This window comes from Salvia hispanica, chromosome 1 (assembly GCF_029641045.1).
Source record: "Salvia hispanica isolate PSC_SH4W2 chromosome 1, Shi_PSC_v1, whole genome shotgun sequence".
Lineage (NCBI taxonomy): Eukaryota > Viridiplantae > Streptophyta > Magnoliopsida > Lamiales > Lamiaceae > Salvia > Salvia hispanica.
In genome coordinates, this window is record NC_142692.1 from 46,085,665 (window position 1) to 46,102,266 (window position 16,602).

The 16,602-nt window shown below is 32.5% G+C and overlaps 1 protein-coding gene, 1 long non-coding RNA gene and 1 pseudogene across 3 annotated transcripts; all 3 read right to left on the bottom strand.

The window, feature by feature from the left end:
- Positions 1–576: 576 nt before the first annotated feature.
- LOC148933953 (cineole synthase 1, chloroplastic-like) lies at positions 577–3,318 on the bottom strand (annotated as a pseudogene). The gene is made up of 7 exons (XR_016134674.1): positions 3,088–3,318; positions 2,548–2,794; positions 2,085–2,472; positions 1,783–2,001; positions 1,257–1,409; positions 940–1,179; positions 577–862 (listed from the first exon to the last, which is right to left on the bottom strand). The product of XR_016134674.1 is annotated as a cineole synthase 1, chloroplastic-like (transcript).
- A 3,493-nt stretch (positions 3,319–6,811) lies between these two features.
- LOC125220543 (cineole synthase 1, chloroplastic-like) lies at positions 6,812–9,321 on the bottom strand. Its single transcript, XM_089057829.1, has 7 exons — positions 9,085–9,321; positions 8,752–8,998; positions 8,277–8,664; positions 7,973–8,191; positions 7,750–7,888; positions 7,414–7,662; positions 6,812–7,236 (listed from the first exon to the last, which is right to left on the bottom strand). Exons 1-7 carry the CDS (start codon positions 9,313–9,315, stop codon positions 6,946–6,948), a joined length of 1,764 nt encoding a protein of 587 aa, XP_088913955.1. The 5' UTR covers positions 9,316–9,321; the 3' UTR covers positions 6,812–6,945.
- Positions 9,322–14,867: 5,546 nt separating this feature from the next.
- Positions 14,868–15,772, bottom strand: LOC148933954 (uncharacterized). Its single transcript, XR_016136482.1, has 4 exons — positions 15,667–15,772; positions 15,335–15,408; positions 15,178–15,257; positions 14,868–14,969 (listed from the first exon to the last, which is right to left on the bottom strand). It is a non-coding gene; the product is annotated as an uncharacterized LOC148933954 (long non-coding RNA).
- Positions 15,773–16,602: the final 830 nt, after the last annotated feature.

A 16,602-nucleotide genomic window follows, 5' to 3' on the forward strand; every position in this document is an offset into this window, starting at 1 on the left:
ACGTAGAATCAATATTACTTCGTAACTTATATGCCACTAACTAGATAAATCAAAATAAATAATAGTAGTACTTTTGTTTCAACGCACTAGTGGTTATGAATAAAGTGATGCATGTCATGCAGGGAAATAACAGATATATTCTGCATATTTCAGGTCAAAATTCTCAATTCTGGTCAAAAAATATATATTTATGAATAAAGTGATGCAAGTATGTCATGCAGGTAAATCTATTGTAACAAACACCTAAAAAAAAATATATTCTGCATATTTCTGGTCAAAATTATCAATTATTTTCTTAGTAGTCATTTTCTTGACATGAGTATCAAACACACCCTAATAGTATGAATAAAGTGATGCAGGGAGATAGAATCTTAGTAGTAATTATTTTCTAACCATTAAATTGAAGCATTTTAACAGTATTGTATATAACAATATATATCCATTGACCATGGTGTGGTACAGAAAATACAATGCAACAAGATTATTGTATTATAACAAAAATATAATTACAAATTAACCTTCTTGATCTACTTCAAGTCTCAAACAACATATTGGTTTTCCTGAATAATTCTTTCCTTATTCATATTGTTCGAACAACAAGCTTCTAAGCTGTTTGTTCACCAATGAGCATTCCGAATCCATCAGATTCCATCTGGTATATAAACTGTGCCATTCTGCTGAGTTTAGCACAAACTTCTGCAAAATATACTGAAAATGGAGAATCCATCATTTCCTTATTCATCGTCTTCCATGTCTGCTCTATTACTGATTGAACATGCTTTCGCGCCCCTTCCTCCGAAGCATTGTTCTCATTCATGTAACATTGTACTGATTTTCGCACGTCGCCTCTCTCCACCTCATCCTATATTAACAAAACCTCATATTAATTATAAGTAATTCACAGTTCAAAATTTGTGTATATCGTGTAACGTCACGTACCAGTGATGTTCCCATATCGTCAGAATCATACATGATGCACAAACAATATCATGGTATTTATGCACGCTCTCGGCAGCCTCCTTATCTATTGAATCCGTTAATTGGAAAAAAAGATGGGATAGAATGGGGACACCTCCAATCGATATCCAGGCATTGTTGATGTATTCTTCCAAGCTAGGTTTATGCCCCTTGTGGTACCAATTTGCCTCTATCAAATATGTCTCAACCAAATCAACCCCACTGCATGCATAAAATTTCATCAATATTAGCCTAATTAGTAAATGTACATCTATAAATGTAGTAAGAATATACAAAACGCTATTATTGTCACCGTTTTCCGCAGAAAGGGGATGGAGTTGAAGCCTTTATCCTTGAGAGTATAGTAAGCCATCTCATTCACAAAGTTGTAGAGCGCAAGATAACATACTTTCATGTAAGGGGGCAGTTGGTCAATTGATTCAATATCCCAACTGATCAAAATATATACATAATTAATATATGGAATGTGATCAAATGAAAACTCTAAATATTATATAAACTCAAAACTATGATCTGAACCATTGAAAAATGTCAATAGATCAAAAAAACATCAACAGGAAAATGTCAATAGAATTTCAACGGTAGTCAATGATTGATGATGTGTTGATATTGTGTTAATACTGTGTTGACTTTAAAATCTTTAAATTTTACACTGTGTTGATATTATATTGATACTGTATTGAAGTTGTGTTGAGAAGTTTTGAGTTTGTACAATATATAAATTTGTAATTTATCACTACCCATTAATATATACAACTATAATTAATAAAATTGTACTATGATTATTATTGTAATCAAACTAACCTTCGAATAGCCTCTGTGAATAGTTCGAGCTCTTCAAGAGTGCCATAAATATCGTAGATATCATCTATAGTTGTAACAAGAGCATTTACTTTGGTGAGCATTATCCTCTCAAATCCATGTTCATGACGTTCAACCACTCCGGTCGTCCAATAGTAGCATTCCTCTATTCTATCTCTAATGAATGGAAGCTCTTGAACAAGCCTAGTATTCTCCCACCATCTTTTCATAATTAACACACATGAAGAATAAGTATTATTTCAATCTAGAAATTGAATTGATTATGAATATAGTACTTTGTTTACCTAGAGGTCTCATTGAGTTCTAGTAGAAATTGTGCTTGAACATTGTTGATGTCCAATATGGCTAGCTCTAGCACAATCGGATTCATGTCTTGTCTCTTCTTGTAAGCATCGATGAACGATTTTGCATTTGGCATTTGAACCATCCAGCGAGAAGGGAACTCCAACGCAGCTTCAACGGATGATAAGAGATTAATGTCATCATCAATTTCATGATCAACTACTATTTTCTCCAGAGATTTAGTAGCAAATTCCCTTGCCAGTTGGAGTGTCTCTTCGCCATGTTGTGATAGGAACGAAGCTTCGTAGAGTTGTAACAATGCTTTGGTATCCTCACAAAGGCTTGGCTCAAAATCCGTACCCTTGTCATTCTTGAAACAATCAAACACTTCTGCATTCATATTTCATTTAACCAACATATAAATATATAAATTCTTGCAAGCATGGATTGTGTAAGAATGAAGACCTTGAGAGACGATGAAGCCGTATTGTCTGAGGAGTCTGAATCTGAGAGCTGTGGAGTACAAATCCTTCTCATCTTTCTCTTTCTTGTTCAAAAATTTTGAGTTTAATATTTGAGCAATTTTGTGGCGAAAATGACAAGAAATACCCAATTTTTGCAAGTCATCAATCAGCTCCAAACGCTGTTCCCGTTGAAGCAACATCTTCATTTGCTCAATCAGAGTCGCCACCATTTCTAGCTGCTTTTCATCCTACAAGAATTTATAAATTGAGATGTAATTAATACTCCCTCCGTAAGTGACCACAAACTTTTCGGCACGAGATTTAAGGAAATAGGGTTTTGTTAGTAAAGTGAAAAGTGAATAGAGTAAGAGAGTTAATAAAGTAGAGAGAAAAAGTAAGAGAGAGATTACCAAAAAAGGAAATGAGTCACTTATCTTGGGACGTCCCAAAAAGGAATATGAGTCACTTATCTTGGGACGGAGGGAGTATAATATGTCATACATATATGTACTAATGAGAATCAATTTGTATGTTCAATTACCTTATTATACGCAAAATCGAACGATTGAATAGAGTTGAAGTCCCAAAGACTAGGCTGGTAGCCTCCTGTTCGTCGTTCAGTTTGGATCACAGTACCCAATCGCAACGAGCAATGGGCCAGCTGGCTTCTACGAGAAGTGGCATTGGCTGCAGTAGTGAAACAATGTCGTTTTGAAGATGCGATAAAATGAGTGTTGCTAAGAATCGAAAATTACAATGTGATACTAGACATCTTCTCGTTAATTGATTGGTATTCAGTTTGTTGCTTTAATCTATTTTGTGTTAACTTGCATGTATTTATTGGTCTGAACTTACCAGGTTCAAGTTATTGTTTTACTCCCTTATTTAATTAATTCATTTTTATAATAAGTAGTACTATTGTTAATCGCTTTTACGCACGCCATATTTACAAACAGTAATTAAATTATGTTTAACATCAATTTCAACCCGTTAACCACGTGAAAAAGGTCCACGATAAGCCACCGGTTAATTTGTAAATTTTTTATTATTTTGTTTTGGACATCAATTCCTCATGATTTGCATGTTTTTAAACGCCCATAAGAAACCATATTTTAAATACTAGGAAGAAGTAAGTGATGATAACGAAGTTAGTACTATTATTATCATGATTGTCCACACCCACATATTTTTGAAAAAGGTAACAAAAATAAAAACTAAAATACTTGATTTTTTTTAAAAGTTAATTTTGTAAAATAAAAAATTTAAAAAACTATATTTTTTTAATATTTAATAGATAATAAAAAATAGAGCAACAATAATATTTTTTTATAAATAATTTTGGATGGAAGGATGATTAGAAGTAAGTTATTAATTGAATAATGTACTCATTTCGGCGACAGACAGTAATGGAATGTGCACTCGTCAAATCAAGATTATTTGAAATTATTGTTGGAATGTGGGGCACTGAATTGGACGCATTAAGGCAATGATTTTGACCCATTGAGCATATAACACACTAATGGAGTTGTTTTCTCGATTAAGTAATTAGTGTAAATTGATGTTTGTATGTTTGTTTTGAATTGAGGATTGTTGTAATTGCAAGCAGGATAAGCTACCCAATCAATGGTAAGGGCCGGTTGCGATTGAAATGCCCTTAGCCAAATTAATATTCCATCCCTATCAATTGTCGAGTGACTTCATTTTTTCACTCATTTATCTTTTTTAAAAAAATATAATACATAGTTAATAATATTGATAAGAGTCTTTTCATCTACTATCAATGCAAAATATTAAATTATATTCAAAACATTTAAGTCATCACCTGTCCATCTACTTGTTGGGGTTTGGTGCCCCTTGCACAGCGGAAGACTTGTACAAAACAAATAAATCAGATACGGATCTATTTGACCGATTATGCGATTAATGAATTCACATGTTAAACAGATAATTGCATGCTAGAACGCAAATAATTTATGCTCTAAGAAAGTAAATCCTAAAACATGAATTCTATGGTTTAGGGTTACCGATTTGATTCTCCAAAGAATCGTCGATTGCTTGCGCCTTCTCCACGATGATCTTCAATACTAGACCACGGATCTTCTCTCTGGTTCCCGAACTGTATCTCGATATCAGGGTGGGCTGATCTTATCAAAATACTAGGACTCGAATAAAGAAGACAGAAGAAATCCTTTTGGGAAAAGGAGTAGAAATCGAAATCTCCTTCAGCTGGGGGGCCGAAAATTTCGAAAATTTCAAGTATGAAAATTGTGATTATTCTGTCTCCTTTATTCTCCTATTTATATTAAGTTCCTTATGGGCCCAGACAGGGATCTATGGAAGGTTTTGGATATGGGCTCGCCCGATTAGCTTTTTACTAATTAAATTGAACCCACAATTTAATACAAGCTTATATTGGAATATTACGAGCAGCCACTACAGAAGTAATATTGAACTCTCCCCATCCAAATCCGAAATTACAAGTAATCCGGGTTTCCGTTGTTTATTATTTATTTCCCGCGCTTAAGATATAAATGACCATTAATTAATTAATGTCTGCTATGGACTTAATTAATTAACATCTTATTAATTCCAAGAGTGGACTAGCAAGAAACCTTTATTTATTATTCATAGAGTAATAAAACTCCAACTGACCAGTTTTCCGAATAATAAAACCTTGTTCGAGCTCCTCTTGAGGACATTATCAAACGAGACTCACCTCGCGCACGATTCAACATAATAGCAATCCTAGCACCGCTAGATATTAATCACCAGTACCCAATATATCAGGATTATTGGGTTGCGAAAAACCCGCATCATTTGATGAGTCAAAGTAGTGCATAATCAATACCGTATGCTCAATGCTAACATATGTAGATTAAGAAATAGTATTTTATCAAGACCTAGTCTTTCAGTAGATAGCATAAAGACACGTCTTGCTGTTAGATCCGTTCAGTGCTATACCACACCAATGTCATCTTATTTCAGTAAGGCTTAGAAATATGCGGACTGATATTGCAACCTTTCACGATAAGTAGTCAAAGCCTATCTAGGTTGTGAAATTCTTCTTTTTCTTTTGCAAAGCATTGCATAGATCTGACCGTGTTACCTTAAAGTGGACGACGCCCACAACCGGTCTACTAAGCAAAAGACTTAGACTTTGTTTAATTCTTATGCATTTAAATGTTTGTAAAACATCTTATAAATGCACAAGCAAACACAATGTAATAATAATATTGATTCTATTCGTGCGAGACTGCTCGAATAATACTGAATCGGGTTAAAAGTGGATTGTAGAGTTTTACGTATACAAGCAAGATTCTATTCGAGCGAAAACTTGCTCGAAACATGCTTTTCAGTATACCAAACCTAACACTACTATCAATACAAAATTATTTATATGTATTAATACAAAATTATTGGTAAGGATTAGATTAGATCTCCATGAATCACTGTTAAATGAATATTAAATTATTTTCAAAACATTTAAGTCATCATCTGTCCATCTACTATCAATAAAAAAAAATTATATGTATTAATACAAAATTAATTATAGGGATCAGATCATAAGTCACTATTAAATGAGTATTAAATTATATTCAAAACATTTAAGTTATCACCTGTCCATCTACTATCAACACAAAATTATTTAAATGTATTAATAAAATTAAAAAAATTAATTGTAGGGATAAGATCACCATGGATTCACTATTTACCGATTGGGAAGGACGCATTAATCATCACTTATGGTGGCTATATTATAAAAGAAATTATTTAAACTATATTCATTTAGTTTCCTTTTTAATCCGTTCGCCGGTACTTGTTACACTTACTTTTTACTACTTTTGGTATGACCTTCATAAAACAAATCCTATATAAAAGTGGCACCACATTCCATTAACTTTTTTCAGTCCACTTTCTGTTACTCCCCCCTATCCCCCATTAAATTTTTCATATTTCATTATTTGGACGGTCACCGAAAAATGTTTTATTTCACTTTTACTACTTTTAGTAAATGAGTCTCACATTGCACTAACTCATTTTGTCATTCAATCACATTTTATTATAAATCAACTAACTTTTTTCCATGCACTTTCCTTCATAAAGTCAAACAATTTCTTAAAACCTGTGTCAGTCAGATATGAGACATTTAATGAGGACCGGATTTTGGATACATTTCTTAAAACTCGCATCGAGTCAACTTGTGTCATGTATTGACGGACACATGGGATATAATAAAAAAAAAAAAAACCTACAAACAAAAAGTATTAAAAAATAATGTTTATTAGGAGCTTGAGCCCATAGACCTTCCTATATGTGTGTCCACCCATGTTTACTGACCTCTTTTGTACAAGATACAATCGAAACCCAAACTACACTTAAGTCTTTACCAATTCTTTCCTTATTCATATGGTTCGAACAACAAGCTTCTAAGCTGTTTGTTAACGAATGAGTGTTGCATTCCGAATCCATCAGATTCCTTCTGGTATATAAACTGTGCCATTCTGCTGAGATTAGCACAAATTTCTGCAAAATGTACTGAAAATGGAGAATCCATCATTTCCTTATTCATCGTCTTCCATGTCTCCTCTATCAGCGATTGAACATGCTTTCGCGCCTCTTCTTCTGAAGCATTGTACTCATTCATATAACACTGAACTGATTTTGGCACGTCGCCTCTCTCCACCTCATCCTATATTAACAAGACCTCATATTGTTAATGCTTGAGACCAAAGGTCTAATAAGTTCGAGGCGCGACATTTAAATTTAAAGTTATTTAACCATCCAAAAAACAAAAAAAACAAAACCTCATATTAATTATAAGTAATTCACAGTTCAAAATTTATGTATATCGTGTAACGTCACATACCAGTGATGTTCCCATATCATCAGCGAGCCTTAGAATCTTACATGATGCACAAACAATATCATGGTATTTATGCACGCTCTCGGCAGCCTCCTCATCTATTGAATCCGTCAGCCGGAAAAAAAGATGGGATAGAATGGGGACACCTCCAATTGATATCCAAGCATTGTTGATGTATTCTTCCAAGCTAGGTTTATGCCCCTTGTGGTACCAATTTGCCTCTATCAAATATGTCTCAACCAAATCAACCCACTGCAAAAAATTTCCTCAATGTTATCCTAATTAGTAAATGTACATCTGTAAATGTAGTAAAAATATACAAAAGGCTATTATTGTTACCGTTTTCCGCAGAAAGGGGATGGAGTTGAACCCTTTATCCTTGAGAGTATAGTATCCCATCTCATTAACAAAGTTGTAAAGCGCAAGATAACATACTTTCATGTAAGGGGGCAGTTGATCTATTGATTCAATATCCCATCTGATCAAAATATATACACAATTAATATATATACTACAACTAATAAAAATGTACTCCCATGTTTATTGTTGTAATTAAACTAACCTTCGAATAGCCTCTGTGAATAGTTCGAGCTCTTCAAGTGTGCCATAAATATCGTAGATATCATCTATAGTTGTAACAAGAGCATTTATTTTGGTGAGCATTATCCTCTCAAATCCATGTTCACGACGTTCAACCACTCCGGTCGTCCAATAGTAGCATTCCACTATTCTATCTCTGATGAATGGAAGCTCTTGAACAAGCCCAGTATTCTCCCACCATCTTTTCATAATTAACACACATGAAGAATAAGTATTATTTCAATCTAGAAAAATTGAATTGATTATGAATATAGTACTTTGTTTACCTAGAGGTCTCTTTGAGTTCTTGTAGAAATTGTGCTTGAACATTGTTGATGTCCAATATGGCTAGCTCTAGCACAATCGGATTCATGTCTTGTCTCTTCTTGTAAGCATCGATGAACGATTTTGCATTTGGCATTTGAACCATCCAGCGAGAAGGGAACTCCAACGCAGCTTCAACGGATGATAAGAGATTAATGTCATCATCAATTTCATGATCAACTACTATTTTCTCCAGAGATTTAGTAGCAAATTCCCTTGCCAGTTGGAGTGTCTCTTCGCCATGTTGTGATAGGAACGAAGCTTCGTAGAGTTGTAACAATGCTTTGGTATCCTCACAAAGGCTTGGCTCAAAATCAGTACCTTTGTCATTCTTGAAACAATCAAACACTTCTGCATTCATATTTCATTTAATTAGTTTCATCACCAACATATAAATATATAAATTCTTGCAAGCATGGATTGTGTAAGAATGAAGACCTTGAGAGACGATGAAGCCGTATTGTCTGAGGAGTCTGAATCTGAGAGCTGTGGAGTACAAATCCTTCTCATCTTTCTCTTTCTTGTTCAAAAATTTTGAGTTTAATATTTGAGCAATTTCGTGGCGAAAATGACAAGAAATACCCAATTTTTGCAAGTCATCAATCAGCTCCAAACGCTGTTCCCGTTGAAGCAACATCTTCACTTGCTCAATCAGAGTCGCCGCCATTTCTAGTGGCTTTTGTTCCTACAAGAATTTACATAATGAGATATAATTAATATAATATGTCATACTTAAATGTACTAATGAGAATCAATTGTATGTATAATTACCTTATTATACGCCAAGTCAAACGATTGAATAGAGTTGAAGTCCCAAAGACTAGGCTGGTAGCCTCCTGTTCGTCGTTCAGTTTGGATCACAGTACCCAATTGCATTGAGCAACGGACCAGCTGGCTTCTGCGAGAAGTGACAGTGGCTGCAGTAGTGAAACAACGTCGTTTTGAAGATGCGATAAAATGAGTGTTGCTAAGAATCGCAGATTGCAATGTGATACTAGACATCTTCTCGTTAATTGGTTGGTATTCAGTTTGTTGCTTTAATCTTTTGTGTTATCTTGCATGTATTTATAGGTCTGAACTTACAAGGTTCAAGTTATTGATTTATTCCCTTATTTAATTAAATAATTTTTATAATAAGTAATAGGAGTATTGTTTATTGCTATTACACACGCCATATATATTTACAAACAGTAACTAAATTAGGTTTAACATCAACTTCAACACCTAATCGCGTGAAAAAGGCCCACGATAAGCTATCCATTAATTTATTAATTTTTCTATTATCTTGTTTTAGACACCAATTCCTCAAGATTTGCATGTTAAGAAACAGTCCACGTGTCACCATTTTTTTTAATATATACTAGGAAAAAGATAGTGATGATAACGAATATATTATCATGATTGCCCACACTCACATATTTTTGAAAAAGAAAATAAAAATAAAAACTAAAACACTTGATTTTTTTCAAAAAAGTTAATTTTCTGAAATAAAATTCAAAACTATATATTTTAATTATTTATAATAAATTATCGAAAATAGAGCAACAATAATATTTTATTTATAAATAATTTTGGATGGAAGGATGATGAAAAGTAAATCATTAATTGAATAATGTACCCATTTCGGCAACAGACAGTAATGGAATGTGCACTCATCAAATCAAGATTATTTCAAATTATTGTTGGAATGTGGGGCTCTGATTTGTACGCATTGAGGCAATGATTTTGACTCATTGGGCATGTAACATACTAAGTAGTTTGTTTGTTTTGAAACGAGGATTGTTATAATTGCAAGCAGGATAAGCTACCCAATCAACGGTAAGGGGCTGGTTGCGATTGAAATGTTCTTGGCCTAAGAGCTTCTCCTGAGGTAAATGAAAATGGTATATCATGTTTATACCTTCTCAAAAAGTGTAATATACCTTTCTAAAAATCAATCAACTCCAAGGATAAAAAGTATATAGAAAGGTATATCATTTAAAAAAAATAATATAATAGTACAAAAGCATTAAAAAGACATAAAATGTAATACCTTCTCAACTACCTTCCCCCTTGGAAAATGCTTTTTTTATGAAAAGAAGGTAAATATGGTGGTTATATGATTTTAACTCTCCATTGATGGAGAGGTATAGATACCTCTTCAAAATGGGAAAAGGTATAATACCTTCTCAATTACCTCTCCCCTTGAAAAATGATTTTTCATGAAAAAAAGGTAAATATAGTAGTTATATTAGTTTACCTCTCCATTTACCTCTCCTTTGAAGATGCTCTAATACATGGTACTAGCCCAACTTAATTCATTAAACTGCTAGACGTAGCCTTCCAGATAACGCACGAGAAAATTATTAAATTAACATAGACATTACTGTTAAATAAATATTAAATTATATTCAAAACATTTTAGTCATCACCTGTCCATCTACTATCAATACAAAATTATTTACATGTATTAATACAAAATTAATTGTAGGAATTAGATCGCTATGGAATATTGTTAAATAAATATTAAATTATATTCAAAATGTTTAAGTCATCATCTGACCATCTACTATCAATAAAAAAATAATTTTTATATATTAATACAAAATTAATTATAGGGATCAGATCATGGATCACTGTTAAATGAATATTAAATTATATTGCGTAAAAAATCTGTGCGTAGTGCATTTGTGTATAGTGTATGTAGTGTGTTTATTTGTATATACGAGTGTGTAGAGTGTGCAATATATGGAGTGTATTTTTTTGTATAGTGTGTGCAGTCTATGTACTTTGTGTATGCTATGTGTAGGGCTGGGGAATTATACCGAAATACCGGAATACCGGACTTACCGTACCGAAAAAATACCGATAATACCGTTTTTTCGGTATACCGTAGTTTTCGATACGGTATGATACCTTACCGATAGAGATCGTTACGGTAACGGTATAAGATTTCCCATACCGCGGTATACCGAAGATTTGGTATGCCGGTATATACCGGTATACCGAAGATTCGGTATATACCGATGCTTCGGTATACCGTGGTATACTTAAATATATATTTATATATGTTATATTTAAACTAAATTTTAAAAAATAAGAATTTTTATTATACAAAAAATAAAATAATCAATATTGGGAACCTATTTTTTGAAGTAGTTGAAAACTAGATTTTTTTTTTAATATTTTGGATATAATAGATTTTTTCACGGTATAATGGTATAACGGTATGCCGTACCACAAAACACGGTATAACGGTATATCGGAATGTCATATCGCAGTTCGGTATACCGCAAAAGTACGGTATACCGAAATGCGGTACGGTATACCGGTAACACGGTATGGTAACGGTATGGAAAACTGCCATACCGAATTTCTGGTATACCGAACTCCTGTATACCCAAACTTACTGTACGGTATCGGTATGGTTTTTGTCATACCGTAACTTTCGGTACGGTATACGGTATGGCACTCCCGGTACGGTATACCGTATACCGTACCGAACCACCCCTAGCTATGTGCAACGTGTGTATATTGTTTGCCGTGTGTCTATAATGTGTGTAGTGTGTGTATATTGTTTGCAGTGTATGTATAATGTGTGTAGTGTATGTATATAGTGTGCATCTTGTGTATTTTGTGTATAGTGTGTGTATATTGTGTGCAATGTTGTGTATAATGTGTATGCAATGTACAGTGGCGAAGCCAAAAGTTTTACGATGGGAGGCCCAAATTAATGTTAATAGTTATAGGTTTTTCGATATTCTTGACGTCAGAAGCTCAATTATTTGAAATTTTCAATTTTTACGCAAGTATAATGGATGGAAACTGGTTTTTCATAATGTTTAAATGTCTCGATAAAAATATCAACAAAAATATAAATAATAACAAATAGAATACAATAATTATATTTTTAAATTTTTTTATTATGAATATATTGATAGAAATAAGCAATTACGAAATGACAAAGAATTAAAATAAATATAATTAATGGTGTAAAAGAATAATTGAGCTTTTCAATTTTTACGTAAGTATAATGGATGGAAACTGGTTTGTCATAATGTTTAAATGTCTCCATAAAAATATCAACAAAATATAAATAATAACAAATAGAATACAATAATTATATTTTTAAATTTTATTTATTATAAATATATTGATAGAAATAAGCAATTACGAAATGACAAAGAATTAAAATAAATATAATTAATGGTGTAAAATAAATATAATTACTGGTGTAAAAGAGAACAAATAGAAACCAAGACCAAAGGGGAATCGATCGCTGGTCAATTGCACATAAGACACTATTTTCTACCAAGCTATCATCGTAATATGTAATCTTTAATTTACATATATAATATATAGCTAATAGAAAATTTGATGGGGCTTCGCCACTAGTAATGTATGTAGCGTGTGTAAAGTGTGCAGTGAAGTGTGCAGATATTATAGCATTGCCATTACGTCTAAAAATCATTTCTCTTATTATAATTGCAAGCAGGATAAGCTAACCCAATCAACGGCAAGGGCCGGTTGCGGTTGAAATGTCTTTAGCCAAATATACATGGTATCAGCACAACTATATCCGAAAAAATAGCAATACATTAAGCTAGATTTTGAATAAAAATCTATACTTCACTTGTTCACAATCAATGGTCTTATTATTTTTTGATTCATCTACAAAAATTAGTCATTATTATTTTCGGTAAATTTGTCTCTTTAATGAGCTTGAGCTCTATCTTTACTACCAGTACCGCAGTAACCTTTTTTTTCTATTTTTCTTATATTTTATCAATTTTATTTAAAACATTTATTATCCATTACAAAAACTATTGTTAATGGACAAATAAAATATTTATGATATTAAAGAAATATCAATAATTGAGTATTGGTAGCAAACTTAGATTCTTGATCTGGAACAAATGAAATTAATTTGTATATTTACTTTGGATATATTTATTGATTGAATATTGTAGTTACGAGACTTTGGATACCAAAAACATATTGGATTTTATGGTTTTTGTTGGCGCTTACAATTATTTAATTTGGGTAAGTCTTATTGAAATTTGTATCTTTATGTGGGCGATACGTTAGGAGTCTGACAAAGTTGAATTGGGTTCAACTTGGATTAAGTTGGATTATTATATAACATTATTTTGAGAGTGAACTATAAAAATAGACCTTGGACTATGGGTTTATCTCGTCCATAGTCACTGGACTTTAAAAATATCGCCAGTAGTCCTTGACTAAGGGTTTATCTCGAAATTGGTCCTTTTGGCTTTTTTTTGTACGAAAATGTCCTTTAGAGGATTTTGGAGGGTTTGGGCAATTTGGTCTTTTTACACTTTTAACATTTTAAATATGATATTATTTCAGTTATGTACTAAATTTGATATTATTTCAAAATTATCATTCTTCTTCCCTTTTGTCATCCTTCACTTTGTTTCTTTATTTCAATATTAGATTTAATTTTATAAAATTTTAAATTTTAATTTTTAAATATCAATAAAAAATTTTAATCACAAAAATTATTAAATAAAAAAAATTAATAGTGCTAATCAATATTTGAAAGTATATAATATTTAATCAATATGACAACGACTTAGTTTTAATCAATATTTAATAGCTTTAATCATAAATATATCATATAACACGATTTATTTATTCTGAAATAAATATGCATATAATGTAAGACTAATATAATTTTTGTTTATTAATTTGAAAACAATCAAAATTTACTAATAACTTTCAACAAAAATACTTCTATATAAAAATTTTAGTAGGATCAAATTTTTAGTCAACTTCATAATATTCAATCACAAGCAATTATAACAACCGAACGAAGGCTAAATAGAATAGCTCTTATTTTTCCATCATGATTAATATTATTTGTGTGTACTTCAATTTAGTTGAATATTATATTAAATAACAAAAATTAATAGTTTTAATCAATATTTATAATGTCCATGAATTAGTAGTTTAATTAAAATTTTTATTGATATTTAAAAATAAAAAATTTAATTTTATAAAATTAAATATAATATTGAAATAAAAAAACAAAGTGAAGGATGACAAAATGGAAGAAGAATGATAATTTTAAAATAATATCAAATTTAGTACATAATTGAAATAATATCAGATTCAAAATGTTAAAAGTGTAAAAAGACCAAATTGCCCAAAACTCTCAAAACCCCTTAAAAGGGCATTTTCGTACCAAAAACGTCAAAAGGACCAATTTTGAGATAAACCCTTAGTCCAGAGAATACTGACGATATTTTTAAAGTCCAGGGACTATGGACGAGATAAACCCATAGTCCAGGGACCATTTTTGTAGTTCACTCTTATTTTTAATATAAGCTCCTCCAACATCTATACAAATATAAAGGTCCAGTTTTTTGGCACGTGACACTGATTTGGGCGGGATATTGAAGACTATTTCTGTTTTTTTTTCTTATTTCATCCATTTTTTGTTTCTTTTATTGCACTCATATAAAAGCAATTTATGTTTCCAATGTTTGTCTCCTGTTTTGTATTTTTATATTTTTATGTATAGGTTTCATTGGTTTGTGTAGTTAAACATATTCTATTACAACTAAATAGATTTTATAGAACATTACATATATACATATTTTTAAATACAAATTGAGAGACATAATTACACCATATGCAGTGCAATTCCAATCCTGAACACAAATGAAAAATATATTAGCATTCATTCATATATAACATGAACCATATCCAAAAATAACACAGAATGAGGAGTATGCATTTTTATTCTTATATTGTATTGGTTTTAGGTTTATAATGTATAGATCATAGTTCAGTTATGTTGCATCTGTATATTTTATAATTCATTCATATGCAACTAATAATAACAAAAGAACTTCATACCTATTATAAAATTATATTGATTGAGAATCCAAAGTAGCACTTCATTGGCCACTGCACTGTTGCATCATTCGAAATCTGATCTGTAATGGATAGATGTCAGTGCTAATTTGAAATAATAGGTATGCACTCATCGTAGAGTTATTAATTATATTGATACCTTTTCTTGGAAAAATGGTGTTATTAGTTTCTATAATCCTCTTTTTGTGTTTCAAATGTTTTGGAAGATGTATCCTGCAAAAGAATGTAGTGATTAATGGTTTTTAAACCATCTGAGATTCAACTTGAATTTTATAGATCTGAAACAATGTTTTAATAAAGAAGTATACTACCTATTCAGATTGAAGATTGCTTATATTGATCTGGATAATACTTTCTTGGTTCTTTAAAATTTTTTGGTATTTAAATTCTGCAAATAAAATAATCTGTTCTTAAGTATGTTAATGTGAAAATGATTTATATGTTAAAGTATAATCTATAAAATGAAGTTACCTTTTTTGAAGTAGTGCTTTCTTCATCTTCTGTTATCTACTTTGTAGAGTATAGAACCATAAAGGTTAGGCGTGCATCAGCTATTGTGTATTGGTTGCAGCTACTGTTCTCTCTCCTCTATCTTGATAATGAGAGGCGGCTGTTATCTGATTAGGTTTTCTTCTATTTAGAGCATCTCCAATGGTGTATAGGCCAGCAATAGGCTAGCCATTCTCTCCTCTGCTACGTCAACAACACTAAAAAATCCACCTGCCACATCAGATTTAGGCCAGCGATAGGCTAGTCATAGGCCAGCCGCAATAAAAATAATTCAAAATATACTACATTTACGGAATTAAAATTACGATTAAAATACGGAATTAAATTTACGAGACATATACGAGAAAAATAATCCATTCCATTAAAAAAAAGTACAAAGATTTTTAAAAAAAAGTACATGATTTTTTTTTAAAAAAGGGCTTCAACACACGAGCCCCGCATCGCCGTCGCCGTCGCCACTCTCTACTCCTCATCGCCGTCGCCGTCGCCGCCGCCACCCGTGGTATCTGAGCCCACGTCGGAACCCGCTAGCCGTGCCCTCGTGATTTCCAAATCAACCCGCATGCTCTCGAGCATCTCGTGAAGAAACATCTTCTCCGTGGGGTCAGTGGCGGCCCTCCACTCCTTGCAAGACCTTGTACATCTGATCCCGCGTATGGTTACGCGAATGGAGAGTGTACTCGAGTGGGGCGGGTGGGAGGGCGGAGGACTGGACCTCGCGGGGCGATAGGGGGGATCCGCCCCTCGCAGCTCGTTGCGCCCGCTTCTGTCCAACCGGGCGGGGGCGACCAGTAAATGAATGAGGGGATGGAAACTCCTCAGCATCCGGGGGGAGGTCGTGGGATCCGCCGCTGCTGCCGCTGTAGTCGCCGCTATAGTTCAGTCGCTGCTTCTTCG